The following is a 19,358-nucleotide window of genomic DNA, read 5'->3' as shown; positions in this document are numbered from 1 at the left end:
GGATCAGGGGAAGGCCATTTAGCCCCTCGAGCCTCTGCCTCAATTCAATTAGGTCATGGCTGTTCTGTACCCGGTTTCCATAAACCTGAATAACCCTTACCCAACAAAAATCTCACAGCCCCACCCTCCAAAATGAGTTCCAGATTTCCACTAATCTTCACCACCATCAGTCACTAACCTCAGCGATCTTTTGTAATATTTCTTGTTCCTTCTCCATCAATGCCCCTTCCAATTTCTTCTTTTCTACAAGCGTAAGCTGCTTGACATCATCCAGCTCAGCCTGTTGGATATCAAAGGAAGATAAATTTATAATAATTACACGATTGATAATTTGACTGCTTCTGGAACTTTCCATGCAAATCCATGCTCAGATTGCACCAAACTCTTGTTACGTACGATACCCATAGAAATGCAATGGAATGATGACCCTTTTTCTCACCTTGCATTACAGTGCTGTCCTGAAGCTTGGGCTACCATCGGTTACAGCTGCAATGTAAAAGGAGCATGAATCGTTTCACAACAGAGGCTTGGCAATGACATATACAGCTCCTCCTACCTGGTGTATTTGTGGGAGATTCCCAATTTCTCTCTGCAGCTCTGCAATTCTCAAAGCATATATAGGATACTCTTTGTCTCTGAAGTCCTTCAGCATGCTCAGTTCTCCCTGCGCATTCCGAATCCTGGTGTTAACTTCCTCCAGTTGACGATGCAACACTTCGGAAATAAAAATATTATGATAGATTGTCTTGAGAAAATGTACTGCATTTTATTACATAGTTTAGCATCTTTATTACATAGAATGTACAGCATGGTAACAAGCCAGTTGGCTCAACTGGCCTATGCTGATGCTATGCTCCAAATGAGCCTCCTCCTATCCTACTTCATCTCACCCTATGCTCACACATATACACATTCAAAATCCAACAGTTAACTGGTTTTAAAAATTATGTCTTAAATTAGAGCTGTTCCTTAGGAATGAAATAACTAGGTTGTTAGTCCTGGTGTTATTTTCCCAGAGCGCTGAGGTATCCCAGAGTCGAATAGTTAGATGCCACTCGAAGTCTCCAGGCGAGTTTGATGAAGTGTCTGTAATGGATAGGCTTTCACAGCACTTCTGCTGCAGCAGGCGTCGCACAAATCTTTCAACAAGGTGTACAGCAACAGGTGTATTTGGATTTTGAATTAGCAGTTTAACAATAGAAACTTTTCTGAGTTTCCTGAACTCCCAGAAACACAGAAGGTAACAGAACGCCACTCCTGAGGCAGAGACCTCTCAGAGACTGGAAGTAAAAAGGAATTTGCTACCTCCAATAATACAAAAATTCCTTTCCAGGAGTCTTTTCCTCTTTCGGTGAAACACAGCCAGTAGGACGATGTAGATTTTCTGCTGAGAGAGACAATCCTTCCTTCAATGAGAGCATGCTTTGCTGGTCTCCAGATCAAACCAGTTCTAGCCTGTCTGTGCATACAGTCAAACTGATACAATACGGCATGTGACCTCTCTCTCTTGCTGTTGCCTCGGAAACAGGCTTGCAGCTCTCACACACTGTCCCAGAGAATATTAAAACTTCTCTCAATCTTAAAGGCACACAGATCCACCTTAGTTTTTAAACAGAGAAAAAAATCACTTCCATGACACTATCAACATATTCCTTTTTCCCTGATATGTTTATCTAGCTTCCCTTAAATGCATCTATGCTATTCACCTCAACTACGCTTTGTGCCAGCGAGATCCACATTCCAGCCTTAGAGGGGAAATCATAACCAACTCAGTCAGGCAATAATTAATTTCCATTGGTTGAAATAACGACTATATCAGTGAAACTACTCTGGAAAGATCATGGCTACAAATTTCTGCACTGGATATTTTTTCAGGTTCAGCGATTACGACTGTGAGCAGACCTCTGGTTCTCCTATTGGGAGTATAGCTTTACTGCCAACTATCCTGTTATATGATAGCACAGAACTCAACAGAAGGACAGCGCTCCATGTGCGCTCGGAATAACATGATCTTGATTGTGCGCTCAAGTGCATTTTGCCTATCTTTTGAATAGCAGACCAATAAATCCTCTAGTGAGATGAGGCCAATAATAACAAATTGGTTTCATTTCCATGCAGTGTGGGTCTGAACAAAATACAGCTTTCGGTTAAATTCGATTCATTTTAACTTGTTCCTCCTAACATACAAATAACAAAGTACCCAGTTAGCAGGATATGTTACTGGTGAGCAAACTCTGGAACTAGCTGGCACTAACTGTTCCTATTATAGGCCACATAGCTCATGCCTCATCCTAGTGCCTCTCATCCTTTCCTATGGCTGCAGAGAAGGCAAGACCCTTCTGCTTCGCTGACTATTCCAGACTCAAACTTACTGGCCTTTTTCACCCCTGCACACTCAGAAAGAGAAGAGACAAAGGCTTAACCTTTGCCCCTCCTCAAGCACCCATGTATGTCAGACTGATTTAGTTGGCTGCCAATAAAAACTACCAGTTTTGCTATTGGTGCGACGGTCATGACAGCTGCACTGCCCAATTTTCCGGCTGCACTCAATGAACAGAAGCCACTTCAACATGAGAGGTGACAGTATTTCTAGGAGGCAATGGGTGGTCCCCAATATCTGCTTTGGGAGAAACACAATTTTGTAAACTGTGTCTGACTCTGCAGTTAGTGACAACCCATATCCTGAATAACTTGGGTATTCCTGAGGGTCAACTCCTTGGAAGTCGAATTGGACTTCATAGCGCCATTAAAATAGAAATTAACACAAAATCCTTTTTAGACCAAATAAGCAAAACTTTTGAAACGTGACAATTACTAAGTGCTGAACACACACAGATTTTAAGTGATGTGCTGCTGAGGCACTCGAAGTTAATATTATTATGACTCAGTTTCAACATGCCGTTGGGCTTGGCCAATCTTCCAAGTCAGTTTCCTCCAAGGTAGGTGACCAAAACTCACTTATGACCAAGAACCTAGTAAATCCGCCCTGGTTTTCAAGAAGCACTGGTTAGCAATTAGGAACAATAACCATGGCTGGTTTTCCCTTCCCTATCACAGGGGAAATGAAGTAAATTTCACTGCACATTTTTACAAAAGAAACACATTCACAATACACAAATCGTTCTTCACTGACCTCCAGACCTTTGCCCCACTTTTTCTTCAGTGTCGTTGAGATCGTTTTTTGCTGCTTCAATCTCCTGTCGCTTCCATTCATGTACACCAGAAATTCCTTTCTTACATACAAAATGAGGGAGGAAATTGATAGAGTGATGCCAGAATTGAGAGAACAAATCCAATTTATCCACACTCATTTCTACTCTGGTCCACTCAGTTTCTTACTGTAAGATATGCTGATACAAACAATCATATCTCTCATTCTGCAACCTGTTGAAAGGGTGGTGCACAAAACGTAACACTGGGGCTGCATTCTTCTGCAAGTCAGCTGATTCTCCTGGCTTAGGAGTCTTGTGTGCTGATGCTACCTTTACTCAGGTGCTAGCTGTTTAATTAAATGGTTATCAGGATATTATTTTCACATCTATCATGCTCATGGAAGGAGCAGTGATGAAAAATAAAATGAATTATGAAACAAAAGTCAATTGTTTGATCTGAGCTACAAGAAAATGGACATATTTAGGCTACAGACAAGATGGGAGAGAGGTCAGGTGACCCCCCCCCCCCCCGTACTGTCAATAAGTAAGCTTATCTGCAAAGACAAAACTCATTAACTATGTCTGAAGTAGCTTTGGGGAAAATGCATGGAAAATGAAAGCCCATTTCATGTTAATGACTCCTATCTACAGGAATGGGATTAACAAATATTTTGTAGACAGACTAACTCAACAGCCCAAACCAAGATGAATAGGTGTGAAGCAGCACCATTGTAGAAAATGGTCCCCATCCAGACGCCATCAATAGCAATGGTTTCCATATTTTGGAATACTGTCTGGTCACACCAGGGAAGAGGGCCCTTTGTAACCTGACAAGAGACTCATAAGTGATGAGTTTTAAAAAGGTAAAGAGAGGGCAGATCAACCAAAGACCACAAAAAATCAGTTCCAGCCAGAGGCTGAGAGATATGCTCCAGCTAAGCAGAAGAACCCAGCTGAATAACAACTTGAACAACCGCTGCAGCAGAGAAATTGCAAGGTGACTTTGAAACTACCCATCTGTGAAAGTGTTGGAGAAAATCCAGATTGTGCCCAATTGTTGAACAAATTCTCCGGACTCAGACGTTGAGAATCAAACCCTTTATTGCATGATATCATGGGGGAGCACACCTTACCTAAATGTGGTCCAGCGCTACTCCCAAAGAGCTACAGATCGCCGTGGACTTATATAGTATAAAAAAGGCAGAGCTAACAGTTTCACAACTAGATAAGCACCCACAAGACTGCCTACGTAACGGTGCACCATGCAGGGTCCGAGGTCAGCGAAACATCAGTTTCAACAATAACAAGCTACTTCCTTAATTCAATGCCCACTCCAGACACCATATCTGGCCGTAATGTCTGATTGTGGTTAGCTGCTCTGTCTACAATTTATGACCATTGATTGTGGTTAGATTAGCTACAAGCTGTGTCCTGCTTTTCTGCTTCTACAAAGTTATGTAATAATTAGCAAAGCTCAGAAAATTTCTCCAACAGAAAGCAAACCAGGATTCATACCACCAACTTTGGGCTGAGTTTTAACCACAGAAAACTACAACATTTCAACTCCAAGACAAGGAGCATTCAGGCCTGCAACCCCATTATAACGTTTTCTCCCAAAAGAAACACTGAAGGTTTTAAGCAACGGACTCTTCTGCAGTAATTTGACTTTAATTGCATTCTATCTTTTCTCTCCATCTATCTATTCTTGTGTGTGCATGTATGTGAATGCACATGTGGGTAAGGTTGCGACCATTTCAGGAATTGTTTAAAAACAGTAATTTTTGTTTAAACCTATGAGGAAATCTGTCGTTTTTCTGTTTATTTAACCCTAAAAACACTCAGGGACTAACACGCCATTTTTAACAAAAAACACTATCTGCGGTCATTTGGGAGGAGAAAAGTGGAAGCCACCCACACCACTTACCATTTGTCTGTAATCCATCAATTTTGCACACTAGTTTCCACAGAAATACCTTCAGGCCTATTAGAAAGAGCTGGCTCTCTAATTTTTCCCTGAGACAACTCCAGCTCTTTAAAATTGCATGTGCTACGATTCTTAAGTGCTCATGTTTTCCAGTCATTTCCATGACCTATTTCTGTTCCTATGCTCTCACCAGTCTGCTGACCGGAATCCCACACTCCCAATTAGACGGTAGTAAGCAACCAGCCTTTGCCAATTTCATTCTTCAACAATGAGATGCAACAGAATGCTTTGGGTTGACTTGGCTTCCACTTTCACACATTCAACACTGTTCTCTGTATATGGCAGCAATAAGTTACAAAGGAAAATAGACAGACTAAAAGTGACGGGGAAAAACTATGGCAGAGGGAGTTGGGACAAGTGTGAGGAATCCACTTTGAATCGTACTTGAGAATTTCTAGGTTTATAGACTTAAAGCTTAGAAACGCACTCACTTTACATAGTCAGTCACGTACCCCAGACTTGCTATACTGAACCAAGAGGTTTCTGGACTCTTTCATGGCGACTTCATCCATCTCTTTCATTTCCTTTGAGAGCTTCATGTTCATATCGAGCAGGGTCTTGCTATATTCCTTGCACTCATCCATTTGCTTCTTCTTTGCTGTTATTAGGTACTATGAAGCAGTATGATTAACCATAAGACTTTCAAACTACAACTGGAAGCTCGGGTAAAGAGTTGAAATCTTAAAAAAGGATAAGCTGCAGTGGGGCTTATTGGACTTCTATAAACCTAGATCCCCCCCTTATGTCCATAACACAGACTTTCACTTTTTTTTTTGCTATATATAAATGATTTGGATCTTGGAAAAGAGTAGAATTACACAATTTGCTGATGATACCAAACTTGGAGGAGTGGCAAACAGTGAGGATGATATGGACTGCCTGCAACAGGACACAGATAGGCCAGCAGAATGGGCAGACAAGAGGCAGATGGAATTCAATACAGGCAAGTGTGAGATGATGCATTTGGACAGAAGGGATAGGGTGAGACAATATAGACTTAATGGTGCAGTTCTGAACAATGTGCAGGAACAGAGGGACCTGAAGGTGCATGTGCATCAATCTTTGAAGATGGCAGAACATACTGAGAGAGTGGTTAGCAAAGCATTTGAGATCTTGGGCTTCATAAATAGAGGTGTAGAGTACAAAAGCAAGGAAATTATGATGAATTTTTATAAAGCTCCAGTTAGGCCACAACTAGTGCATTGCATCCAGTTCTGATCACCACACTTTAGGAAGGATGTGAAGGTCTTTGAGAGGGTGCAGAGGAGATTTACCAGAATGGCTCCAGGGAAGGGGGATTATAGTTACACGGTCAGGTTGGAAAAGCTGGGGTTGTTCTCACTGGAGCAAAGGAGATTGAGGGGATATTTGATAGAGGTGTACAAGACTATGACAGGCTCAGATAACTGTTCCCATCTGATCAAGGAAGAAGCGGAGAGACCCAAGACTGTCCTGGTAGAGAATGGAGTGATTGGATGTCTGAGGTAAAAGGAGACCGTTAGGGACAGGAAATTGGAAACTGTCGAGGTGACAGAGGGCATCGGAAGAGTCACAGATGTAGGTGGGAAGAGGCTGAACAAGGGGATAAAAATAGAGATAGGAAGAAATCAGTTCTGCGGGGCAAGAACCAGCTGAAGCAATGGTTCTACCATGACAGTCCAGTTTGTGGATCTTGGGAAGAAGATAGAAGCGGGCTGTTTGGTGCTGAAGTCCAGGATGTTGGAGGCCATGGAGGGAAGATCTCCAGACAAGATGAGGTCGGTGACAGCCCTTGAGACAATGGCTTAATGTTCAGTGGTGGGAAAATGGTCTGGGGGAGCAAGGATGAATTGTCGGAGAGTTGCTGTTTATCCTCTGCTAGATAGAGGTTGGTTCACCAGACAACAGCACCACTCTTGTCAGCAGGTTTGATAATGTTAGGGTTGGACCTGAGAGAATGTAGTGCAGCAAGTTTAGAGAGAGACAGGTTAGAGTGAGTGAGGGGAGCAGAGAAATTGAGTCTTTGAATATGTTTAAGGCAGAGGTAGATAGATTCGTAATAAGCAAGGGGGTGAAAGGTTAGCAGGGGTAGGTGGCAATGTAGAGAAATCAGTTTAGCCATGAACTTATTGAATGGCGGAGCAGGCTCGAGGGGCCTAATCCTAATTTGTATGTTCGTTTTAACTGATGGTAAGGACTAGGGGACACAGATGGAAGGTTTTGGGCAAGAGATGCAGGGGGAATATGAGGAAGAACTGTTTTACGCAGTGAGTGGTAATGACCTGGATGGAATGATGAGGGTGGTGGAAGCGGAGAAAATCAATGATTTCAAAAGGAAACTGGATGGGCACTCGAAGGAAATAAACTTGCAGGGCTACGAGAATTGAGCGAGGGAGTGGGACTGATTGGATTGCTCCGCGTAGAGCTACATGGACTCGATGGCATAAATGACTATGAATTCCAAGGCACCTATACGTGTAAGGCATGAGAAAAATTGAGTGTTCCTTCTACAAGATAACACCTGATGTATTTTTGTTTTTTTGCGCCTACCCTTTGTGATTGACCCAAGTCTATGACCCAAGTCATGCTGCACTGTTAGCCGAGATGACTGACAGGCAAGGTCTTGCAGACCTCTGGAAATGCTTTTCACCAACCAGATGCTTTGAGGTGCACAAAATCAGTGCAGAGGTGATGCTCCTTCTAAATCCCCCTTCCTTACTGTGTGGAATTGTTTGCTTTGACAGGGAATTTTCCTCAGCCTAGAGTTGTGGATTTTTCAAAAAGTATACTTCTCCAGAATGAAGCTGTGGAAGCAGTGATTTGCACAGAATGGTTTCATGCAGATTTTAGAATACTGCTGGAGAGGAGGAGGAATAGCTTGTGTTCATATAACACATTACACTTCTCAGAAATACCTCAAAGTGCTTTGAGAATTATTTTATTGTGCGGTGACTATTTACATGGAAGGAAATTATCATCTTTCAGAATTTTGTGGAGTTCAAGACTCTGAATACAACAGCAACAGAGTTAACTATGGAGCTAAAATGTAATGGAAAGGAATTTAGGTATATGTGCACTAAAACTAGTGCACAGAGAATAGTGACGGTTGAATGGTGTGCAATATGGAAATATCAAACCGCTACAATGAGCAGTCAGGTGCTGAGCGAGAGCAATGTCACTGCAGTATAGCAGAAATGTGCTGCGCATGGAAAACAGCCTCTGTGTCCAAACCTTCTATCCATAATATTACCAGTGCATGGCAGGGTGCACTACTCAGATACAGGCCAAAGGGAAAAGAAAGTCCAGGAACTCCTGGAATCTTAAAGGCAGCATCATAGAGTCTGGTGAATATTATCTATCCATTGGAAGAGGAGGTGGTGTTTGCAAAGAGTTATGCAACTTTTAGTAGTAGGATTGAAAATGCAAATCACTAACTAGTTTGTTGAGCTATCTTTGCCTCAGCAGTCATATTTTCCTGTTTTATAGGAAATGGCTGTGCTGATTGCTCAAAATGATGGAAATTAAATGATTCAACAAGCATTCATAGATCAGTCATAGTTCTATATTTTAAAGGTTGAAATTTATTTTTTCCTGACTGGGGAGATAAAATGTAGATGTCTCTGCTCCCCTGCTTTATTTTAATGTATCAAGCTGGAGGCAGTGGCAGTATTTTAAGCAGGAGTACGTATACCCCTGCAGTCTGCCCTGGAGGGGAGTTGGGGAGGGGACAGCAATTTGGTACAGGAGGTTGAGGAACAGGGAAAAATCAGTGTGGATATGAAGAATAACGCTGTGGTAACAGGACCAGGGTGCTGGATTGGTTTAGAGGCTTTGTCTTTTTATTCAAGGTAGCATGGAGCAAGTCCATGGTCTGGCAGATGGTATAGGGGCAGGTGGGAGTTCCTACTCAAGAGAAACAGGTGTTTGTGGCTTATATGAGCAATTTCAGCAGCTGTCAAGGGGACTTGTGGTCTCCCTCTAAATAAGCAGATCACAAAAGCAGCAGGTGGCACAGTACTGAGCACATAAAAGCATAGAACATAGGCACCAAAGTGTGAAGGGATGACAGATTTCTGACATGTACAGAAGCAGAAAGTACTTTAATTCAAAAAGTCAAAAATAAAGATCCTTCCTGGCAACACCAGCATGTCCCTGAAGACAGTGCCGAAACAGATCCTGTGGAATTAGTTGCACCAGCTTTTAGTGGGAGCAGTTTGCCTCTCAACTGAACCAGGTGTTGTTAGGGGAAAGTTTAAGTTCATAAGATCTTTGACATTCATCTATGTGAAATTTATATGGTTTTAAACCCTGCAGGTGTAAACACCAGAAAAAGCATGGAGGAGGTTTGCATGCAGTGCTGTTCAGGAGCGAAATGGGAGCAAAGGACTTGCAAATTTTCTTTTACATTGCACCCATTATACAAGCACTGTACCCACGCGGAGCAGAGGAAAATCTTTAAGGTTTATTTCCATGACAGACGGGATCTTTCTCCCATATCTAATTTGGGTATCTCTCAACTTGCGAGAGCTTGATGCTGACACTGTCTGCACATGCTGGAGATGCATCCCACCGAGGCCTCCCTCTCCCTAGGGTAAAACATTATTTATAAAACTTCCTTGTCTCCAGATGTTCATACAGTTTAATAGGTTTAGGAAATAGTGAACATCAGGCTTCAGCATGGAATGTAGATAAGAGCAAATGGACAGAAGTACTGATGTAAAATGAATGTACAAGATAAAAGTTAGACTAATAGGAATGCATACCAATGGTGCATATTGAAAATGGTTTGGAATATTGTTTTGTCTTTAAATAATTTACAAAAGAGAAATTCCTTCCATTGTTCAGTGGGTATTCATGGAGTAATTAAGCCACACGACATAGGAAAGTCTTTGGTTTGATCTTCGTAATTTGATGCTGATTGACCTCATTGAACTGAGTTAGGGAAAGGTAAAATTGGTTGGTGCTGCAGCCCTGCACACTAGTCAGTGACCCTAGATGGTGTGCAATTGTGTGAATGGTGAGCGTGGATAAAAACTGGCTGAGTGATGTGCTCCATGGTATAATATCCTGTCAACATTCACCATCAAGGCTCACGACTGAGTGATTTAATTGGAGTTGTCCAGACAAAGAATTAATGAAATGGGAAGGAAAGTCCTGTAGGGACACCTTTTCTTGAAAAAGCGCACTTTCCACTGTCTGGCTGCTCCAGTGAAAGGCAGACACGCTTCCTCATTACGTGTGGGTGCATATTAACCAAAAAGTATCCAAGACTGTCTTTCACCTCCAACATGCACTTGTAGTGTATATACCTACTACGACAACACTACTACAATAGTAATGCCATTATTAATAATTACCTTAAGGATAGCAATTTTATTTTGCATTTCAACGTAGCAGGGATCATCCTCCCTTAAAACTATTCTTTTATGCCAGGGATGATTGCATTTGTTTGAATTGGACAGATCTGTACTCAGCCGGAATATACCTAAAATAGACCAAGGTCTTGAAGTTATCCCACTGGATATTGGCATTAGTCTGCTATTTTATTGCAGGTATAAACAGGTTAACATCACCATTAAAATGGTTGAATTTCATACAAATGGGCTAAATGATCAAAAGTTTGTGTATCATTGTATATCAAGTCTGAAATGCATTGAAGCGCAATTCAGCTGGGAACATGGGGCAACTCAGATTTTTTTTTAAAATGTTCAAGTACTTAACATACAAGGTATCAGGTAACCAGAAACCTATTATAAGGCAGTGACACATCAAGCGAGTGAAATAATTATGGTAAATTGTAATTGTCTGACCCCAAGATGTCAGAATGCATAAATAATCTCCCACTACTGTTTGGTGATGAACAGTTATTATTATGGCTGAAACTGTAACCGCTGCGTTTGCCACAGAGCCTTTCTAGGATATGGGGCAAGTCCAAATCAGTGAAATAATCGGGCAGCACAATAGCCGGGAAAATATGAAAGTGCCAAACAATTTTGTGTATTGTTTTCTCCATAAAATACTTTGCATATGGGTACTTGCTTTTCATTTTATTTCAGACAGGAAGAACTTCTAAAAATATATAAAAAGGAAGACAGTAGCTAAAGTCCTTTAGAGGATGAGACTGGGGAATTAATAATGTTAAACAAGGAAATGGGAGAGACTTTGAACAAATATTTTGTATCTATCTTCATGGTAGAAAACACTAAGAGTATCCCAATAGAAAATCATGGGGCAAAAGGAGGGAGGAACTTCAAATAATCACTATCGCTAGAGAAAAAGCACTAGGCAAACTAATGGGACTAAAGACTGTCAAGTCCCCTGGACCTGATGGTTTGCATCCTGGAGCCTTAAAGGAAGCAGTTGCAGAGATAGTGGATACATTGGTTGCAATCTATCAAAATTGCCTAGATTCTGCAAAAGTCCCAGCAGATTGGAAAAATGCAAATGTAACACCCCTTTTCGAGAAAGGAGGGAGACAGAAAGCAGTAACTATAGGCCTGTTAGTCAAACATGTCATTGGGAAAATGCTGGAATCCATTATTAAGGAAGTAGTAGACTGGAAAAACTTGGGCTTTTCAGACTGGAAACAAGATGAAAGGATGTAATCTCATAATATTTAACAGAATAGAAATGGCAAATTTGGAATATTATTTTTTGTAAAATTTCAAGAATATGGCAAGAGAACACAAATAGTAAAAGATAAATTTAAGACTAACATCAGGAAGTTCTTCTTTATACAAAGAAAGAATTTCAAGATAGAAAAGTGGAGGCAAAAACATTGGAATCATTTAAGAAGCACTTAGATGCTGATATGGGATGGTGAGGGGTGGGCAGAAGCTGCAGGGTTTTTCTGGATGGATGAACTAAATGGGTTAATTGGTCTATCTTGTCCATAATTATGTTGTGAACCCTTGGTGTGCCAAAGAGGAGATAATGTGTGGAATTTTTGATGCAGGTTCAGTATTGCTAGAACAGAACTATACATAATACCCAAATAGCTGTATTACCGTAATATTGTATTTATTTTAGCATCAGTGTGAGAGTTAAAACAAAATTGTCAGAATAGGGAGACTAGAGTTTCCCTGGGTCTCTGGGCAGTCTTGGGATTCAAAATACCTTCTGACTTGTTCTGCTGTTGGGTAGCACGATGTGCTGTTTTTTCCTTGTCTTTCTTCACAATCGTCCAGTGATTTCCTAAAGCTTCTGGCGACCACTTGATAGGTGGAAGTGAAGAAGTCTGTGCACTGCGACTCCTTCCATGCCTGTCTGTTCTCTCCCACTGACTATAATCCTAAAATAAAGCAGAAAGCCAAGCAGTTACAGACATGCTTAAATAGATGAACTTAAAAGTGATTTAGTATCAGTTTGAGTTAATCTGATCTGAATGAGAAGGTTCAAACCTTATTCCTGAACTTGGCTGCATTAGCTAGGCAGGCAGTTGAGTGCTATGCTACAACAGTGCTGTATTATTGGAGGGAATGTCCTTCATATGGGAATTGATAATTTCAGGCTCAGTTTGTTTGTTCAATTGACTGTAAAAGTGAAGTATAGGATTTCCTCTACATGTGGGTTATAGCAAGTGTACTTATGCAATAAAACTAGTGCTCCATGGAGAAATATTGAGCATGTCATTTATAGATACACAGCATAACAAAAGCAGTTTACATAGACCCATTACCACATTCTGCATTGTACATCAGTGGCAGCTCCTTTATGCACAATCTAGCCTGCACAAGTACCATAGCAGCAAAGAGGAGAATTAATATGAGAGAGGGAACTGCTATGTTGATGACAGAAGAGCAAATATATTTCTAGCTCAAATGCCAAATGGGTACACAGCAGCTTTACAAATGAAACCTATTCAGTATGTCAAAGAGCCAAATCCAAACTTCAGCACTTGGAATACAAAAATCAAAACTGACACTCCAGTGCAATATTGAGGGAGTGTTGTACTGTCGTAGGTGACGTCTATCGGTTGAGATGTTAAACTCAGGCCCCAGCTGCCCTCTCACGCGGGCATAAAAGATCCCATGACACTATTTCCAACAGCCAGGGAGTTATCTCCAGTGTCCTGGCCAATATTTATCCCTCAACCAACATCTCAAAAAGAAATTATCTGGTCATTATTATATTGCTGTTTATGGTAGCTTGCTGTATGCAAATTGGCTGGCATGTTTCCTACATGACAACAGTAACTATCCTTCAAAAGTACTTCATTGGGCTGTTGAGCACTTTGGGACATCCTGTAGTCATGAAAGGTGCGACATAAATGCAAGTCTTTTCTTCTTTCAGATCTTGATTTGGAACTGTACTCTTCAGATCTCTGAATGGGTAGTTTGGATTTCAGTTTCAATAATCAGAGCAAGTACTTAGAACGTTCAGTGCCACATAGGTACTCAAATGGTTCAGCAAAAATTACGACTTGCACTGCTGCTTCACACAAGATGTGGTCAGTGAGAGGCCTGAGATATATGAGCTGTCATTCGTCATGTCTTTAACTATCAAATGGATGGTGAAAATAGGAATCCGTTTCTGGGATACTTAACTGAAACCAACAATCTATTTCTCTATAATAGTACTAGCTGAGTACTGCTATACCCAGTCTTTCAAAGCCTTGGTGATACGTTCTTTTAAATACTGGATTTGATTTAAAATATGTCAACAAATTACAACATTCTTGCCCCTGATACTTACAATCATATCAAATTCCTTTTCTAAGGACTTCACAATATTGGTTTCGGTCATCGTCGCCATCTCATTCCAAAGGTCCTGTGGATAAACGGCAAATGATAAAACTATTATACACCATAATCGCAGATATAGACTCAAGGAAGAGACAGTTAATCCTTCACTGTCACCAGGTTTGTATCTGTAAGGCAGTCAGCAAGACCTGGGGACAATGACTACATCGCCGCTCCTGCCACCAGCACCACTTGTATTTACATAGCACCTTTAACATTGTAAAATGTCCAAAAATACTTCACAGGAGCAGTAACAAAATAAATATGGCACTGAGCCACACAAAGAGATATTGGGCTGGATTTTAAAGGGTCCCCGATGCTGCGAACGTTGGGGGGGGTGGGTGGTGGTGGGCATGGAGATTGCTACAGATGAGGCCTGCTACCGGCCTCGACGCCAGGAGAGCCCCGCCCAATCTCAATGGAGGCGGAGAGAGGCCTCATGGCGGCGGCCCCCCCACTCAGCGACAGGAGCACGATTTCCATATTTAAATAAAGTAACCGACCTGAATTACTGAAGGTCCCATCGCCTCCTTACCTGCTGCACCGATCTTCATTCTGGCGGCCGGCAATGCTGCGCTTTCGAATCCCCGTCTGGGGAAACGAGGCGTGACTCTTGTGGTAAGGGTGCGCGGGGGGGGGGGGGGAAGAGGAGGAACTTTCTCATTGCGAGAGTTGGCATCAGAGGTGAGGGGGGTAGAGCAGGGTCAAACTCTTTGGATTGGTTGGGGGTGGGGGGTGATGGGAAGGGGTAAAGGACGAAGGTTCTGAACTTTAGGGGGTGGGAAAGGCCATATATTCACAGTAGGTATTCCGGGGGTGGGGGAAAGGGCAGGAATGATGTGTAATGCCATTGGCGGGGGGGGGGGGGGGGGGCGATGGTGGTTGGAGAGGCTACTGAAAGATTGTTTGATTTATTTTTATTACATTTACATTCACTGTCTCCTTAAAAATTTAAATGGTCATTTAGGGCTGTAAGCCATTTAAAAATGTGCCACGCCTGCACATTGGCACTGGACGCTGCTGCCGGGGACGGCTCACCCGCCCCCTCCACATCATTGGGGTGGGGGTGCGGCCGTCCTGGCCATGCTAACGAGCCGCTGCATTTGGAATCATGGCGGCTCTGCGATGTGCACCCTGCCATGTTTTTCGTACGCCATCTATTTCGGTGGCAGGATTTCAAAATGCAGCCCATTAGGCCAGATGACCAAAGGTGTGGGCAAAAAGGTAGGCTTTAAGGAGCGTTTAAAGGAGGAAAGAGGGGTTTAGGGAGGGAATTACAGAGCTTTGTACCTTGGCAGTTGAATATAGTGGAGCAATTAAAATCAGGGATGTTCAAGAGGCCAGAATTCGCAGAGTGCAGATATCTCGGTGTTGTGAGGTTGGAGAAGATTACCGAGATAGGGAAGGGTGAGGCCACGAAAGGATTTGAAAACAAGGATAAGAATTTTAAAAATCGAGGTGCTGCTTAATTAGGAGCAAATTTAGGTCAGTGAAGATAGGGTTAATGGTTGACAGGACTTGGTGCAAGTTAGGACATGGGCAGCAGAGTTTTGGATAACCTCAAGTTTATGGAGGGCAGAAAGTGGGAGGTTGGTCAGGAGTGCATTGGCTCCGTCAGGGCCACTCGGGTCCTGATCTCTTTACAGCCTTGGACCAAACATGAACAAAAGAGCTGAATTCCTGAGATGAATTAAGAATGACTGCCCTTGACGTCAAGCAAGCATTTGACAAAGCGTGGCATCAAGATGCCCCAACAAAATTGAAGTCAATGGGAATCAGAAGGAAAACACTCAGCTGGTTGGAGTCATATCCAGTGCAAAAGAAGATGGTTGTCGTCATTAGCGGTCAATCATCTCAGCCCCATGACATCACTGCAAGAGTTCCTCAGTGCACTGTCCAAGACCCAGCCATCTTAAGCTGCTTCATCACTGACCTTCCCTCCATCATAAGATCAGAAGTGGGGATGTTCGCTGATGACTGTACGATGTTCAGTTTCATTCACAACTCCTCAGATAATGAAGCAGTCCACGCCCATATGCAGCAAGACCTGGACAACATTTAGGCTTGAGCTGATAAATGGCAAGTAATATTTGCACCCACAAGTACCCGGCAATGACCATCTCCAACAAGAGAGAATCTAACCATCTCCCCTTGACGCTCAACGCCATTACCATCGCTGAATCCCCCACTAACAACATCCTGGGGGGGACACCATTGACCAGAAATTTAACCGGACCAGCCATATAAATACTGTGGCTACAACTGCAAGTCAGAGGCTAGAAATTCTGCGGCAAGTTGTTCATCTTCTGACTTCTCAAAGACTCTCCAGCATTTACAAGGCACAGATCAGGAATGTGATGGAATACTCTCCACTTGCCTGGATGTGTGCAGCTCCAACACTATCCAGAACAAATCAGCCTGCTTGATCACCACCTTAGACATTCACTCTCTTCACCACCAGCGTACAGTGGTTGCAACGTGTACCACTTACAAGATACATTGCAGCAACTCGCCAAGACTCCTTCGACAGCACCTTCCAAACCCACAATGTCTACCACTTAGAAGAACAAAGGCAGCAGATGCATGGGAACAACACCATCTGCAAGTTCCCTTCCAAGTCATACACCATCCTGATTTGAAAATATATCGTTGTTCCTTCACTGTCGCTGGGTCAAAATCCTGGAACTCCCTCCCTGACAGCACTGTGGGTGTACTTACACCAGATGGACTGCAGGGGTTCAAGAAGGCAGTTCACCACCACCTTCTCAAGGGCAATTAGGGATAGGCAAAAAAGAAAAGGCTGGCCTTGCCTGCAACACTCACATCCCATGAACAAATAAAAAAAAGTCAAGTCCAGAGGTAAAAAAGGCATGAATGAGGGTTTCAGCAGTAGTTTAGCTGAGGCAGAGGAAGAGCCGGGCAGGGTGGCAATAGGCAGTCAGTGATGGTGCAAATATGTGGTTTGAAGATCACATCGAGGTCAAATGTGACACCAAGGCTGCAAACAGTCTGGTTCAGCCTCAGGCAGTTGCCAGGGAAAGGGATGGAGTCAGTGGCTAGGGAACAGAGTTTCTGGCAGCAAATGAAGACAATGGCTTTGATCTTCCCAATATTCAGTCTGAAAATTTCCACTCAACTAGTACTGGACTTTGGACCAACAGTCCGACAATTTAGAGACAGTGGAACATAGGAAATAGGAGCAGGAGTAGGCCATTTGGCCCCTCGAGCCTGCTCCACCATTCGACTAAATCATGGCTGATCTACTTCAACGCCATTTTCCTGTATTATCCCCATATCCCTTGATGCCTTTAATATCTAGAAATCTATTGATCTCTGTCTTGAACATACTCAATGACCGAGCATCCAGAGCCCTCTGGGGTAGAGAATTCTAAAGATTCACCACCCTCTGAGTGAAGAACCTCCTTCCCATCTCAGTCCTAAATGGCTTACCCCTTATTGAGACTGTGTCCCTGGTTCTAGACCCCCCCCAAGCCAGGGGAAACATCCTTCCTGCATCAACCCTGTTGAGCCCTGTAACAATTTTGTATGTTTCAATGCGATCACCTCATGTTCTTCTAAACTCTAGAAAATACAGGACCAGCCTCCTCAATCTCTCCTCTTGGTGAATCCCACTATCCCAGGAATTAGTATAGTGAACTTTCATTGCAGTCCCTCTATGGCAAGTATATCCTTCCTTTGGTAAGGAGACCAAAGCAGTATACAATACTCCAGGTGCAGGTGTTGAGCTCAGTGCTGTCAGCACACATGTGGAAATTGACTGTGTTTTCAGATGTTGTTGCAGAGGGGAAGCATGTAGATAAGAAATAGGAGAGGACCAAGGATAGATCATTGGGGGACACCAGAGGTAACAGTGTGGAAGTATAAAGAGAAGCCATTGTAGGCGATTCTCTGGCTACAATTAGGTAGATAAGAATGGAACCAGGTGAGAGCAGTGTGATCAACTGTGTCAAAGCCTCCAGACAGGTTGAGAAGGACAAGGAGGAATACTTTATCTTTGTAACAATCATATGATGTCATTTGTGATTTTGATTGGAGGGATTCAAACATGGAGTTCTGGGAAAGATGGTTTTGGGAGGCGACAGCATACTCAAGGACTTTGGAAAGGAAAGGGAGGTTGGAGATGGGGTGGTAGTTTGCAAAGGGAGAGGTTCAAGTGTTTTTTTTTTGAGCGATGATGGTAGATATGAAAAAGCAATCAGAGCCAGACAGAACTGTTAACAGTATCAGCTAACATGGGAGACAGCAAAGAAAGTCGGGTAGTCAATTGTTTACTGGGAATAGGGTCGAGAGCGCAAGAGGTGGATCTTGTGAACAAGATGAGTTTGCAGAGGGCACGAAGGGAGATAGGAAAGAAACTAGAGAAAGATGCAAGTGCAGGGGGAAATCTTAGAGGATGTTTGACCGAGTGGGCTAGGGGGAGGGAGGGAGGTTTCAGAGGCAGCTAGTCTCATGAGCTCTTCCCACTTGGTGTCAGAGGTGAGGGTGGAGGAGATGGGGAATAGCAGTTTAAGAAGAGAAATTGCAGTAAAGAATCTGAGGTTACCTTTGCAATCCAGGATGATCCAGTCATTTATCTCCTCGCCATTAGTGGGAGTTTGCTGTAGCCAAATTGGCTGCCACAGTTTCTCTACATGAACAATGACAACACTTGTCCTTCATTGGCCACAAAGCACTTTTGGGGCGTTCTGAGGTCACGAAAGGCACTATATAAATGTAAGGAGAAAGAACTTGCATTTATTATAGATCTTTCACCACTTTGCAGCCAATGAAGTACTTTTGAAGTGCAGTATTGTAATGTGAGGAATTGCTTAGTATTAAATATATTATCTATATTGTATACAGATAAGTTGTTATATTTCTGAATGTTATCATTGCCCCAAGAGACTTGGTGTTACTCGTTGCTATGGAAACCCCAGCTCACGCCTGAGCCTAGCAGTAAAACTAATTTAAATCTTTCACCAAAAGTTCGAATAAAAACCTCAAGTTCCCCTTCCCCCAAAAGCACCAAACACGACCCGGTCTGGACTGCACGGGAACCCAACTCGAATAACTCACCGCCTCCGAGGCCCGGGCCTCCCACAATCACCGCCGCCACCGAACCAGTCCAAACCTCCAGCTGCCGCCGCCTGGCTACTGCGCATGTGTAGCCAGGTTATCGTTGTGCGCATGCGCACTAAGCGCCCCAGGTGCCGACCGGATTCGCATGCGCATTCCCCATTTCTAGTATCTATCTGCGGATAGTGATATATTATTGTCACTTGTGGCTTGGGGGTTAGGAAGTCTTTCCTGTTCTGTTAAATTGCACAATGATTGTGACCAATAATGCAAATATATATATATATATACGCAGGAGACACTATTTTGTAAGGAGGCACTGAGTTCTTCTTCTTTGGCCTCCTTGTCTCGAGAGACAATGGGTAAACGCCTGGAGGTGGTCAGTGGTTTGTGGAGCAGCGCCTGGAGTGGCTATAAAGGCCAATT

At 42.9% G+C, this 19,358-nt stretch overlaps 1 protein-coding gene across 4 annotated transcripts in view; it reads right to left on the bottom strand.

Annotated features, from left to right (window-relative positions):
* Positions 1-19,017, bottom strand: part of c16h20orf96 (chromosome 16 C20orf96 homolog) — a 45,352-nt gene extending 26,335 nt beyond the window's left edge. For 2 of the 4 annotated variants that reach the window (XM_068048853.1, XM_068048854.1), the window contains exons 1-9: positions 18,933-19,007; positions 18,421-18,580; positions 13,810-13,884; positions 12,232-12,406; positions 10,473-10,600; positions 5,589-5,747; positions 3,134-3,233; positions 557-714; positions 179-280 (exon numbers count right to left, since the gene is read on the bottom strand). In XM_068048853.1, the coding sequence (XP_067904954.1) occupies positions 179-280; positions 557-714; positions 3,134-3,233; positions 5,589-5,747; positions 10,473-10,600; positions 12,232-12,406; positions 13,810-13,884; positions 18,421-18,447 (924 nt within the window). In that variant the 5' untranslated portion in view covers positions 18,448-18,580; positions 18,933-19,007. Of the gene's footprint in view, positions 1-178; positions 281-556; positions 715-3,133; positions 3,234-5,588; positions 5,748-10,472; positions 10,601-12,231; positions 12,407-13,809; positions 13,885-18,420; positions 18,581-18,932 lie in introns of all 4 variants that reach the window. The other 2 variants (XM_068048855.1, XM_068048856.1) reach the window with 2 other exon arrangements.
* Between the last annotated feature and the right edge of the window lie 341 nt (positions 19,018-19,358).

Source organism: Heterodontus francisci, chromosome 16 (assembly GCF_036365525.1).
Source record: "Heterodontus francisci isolate sHetFra1 chromosome 16, sHetFra1.hap1, whole genome shotgun sequence".
Lineage (NCBI taxonomy): Eukaryota > Metazoa > Chordata > Chondrichthyes > Heterodontiformes > Heterodontidae > Heterodontus > Heterodontus francisci.
Note: the sequence above shows the minus strand (reverse complement) of the source record. Positions and strands in the feature narration are given on the sequence as shown.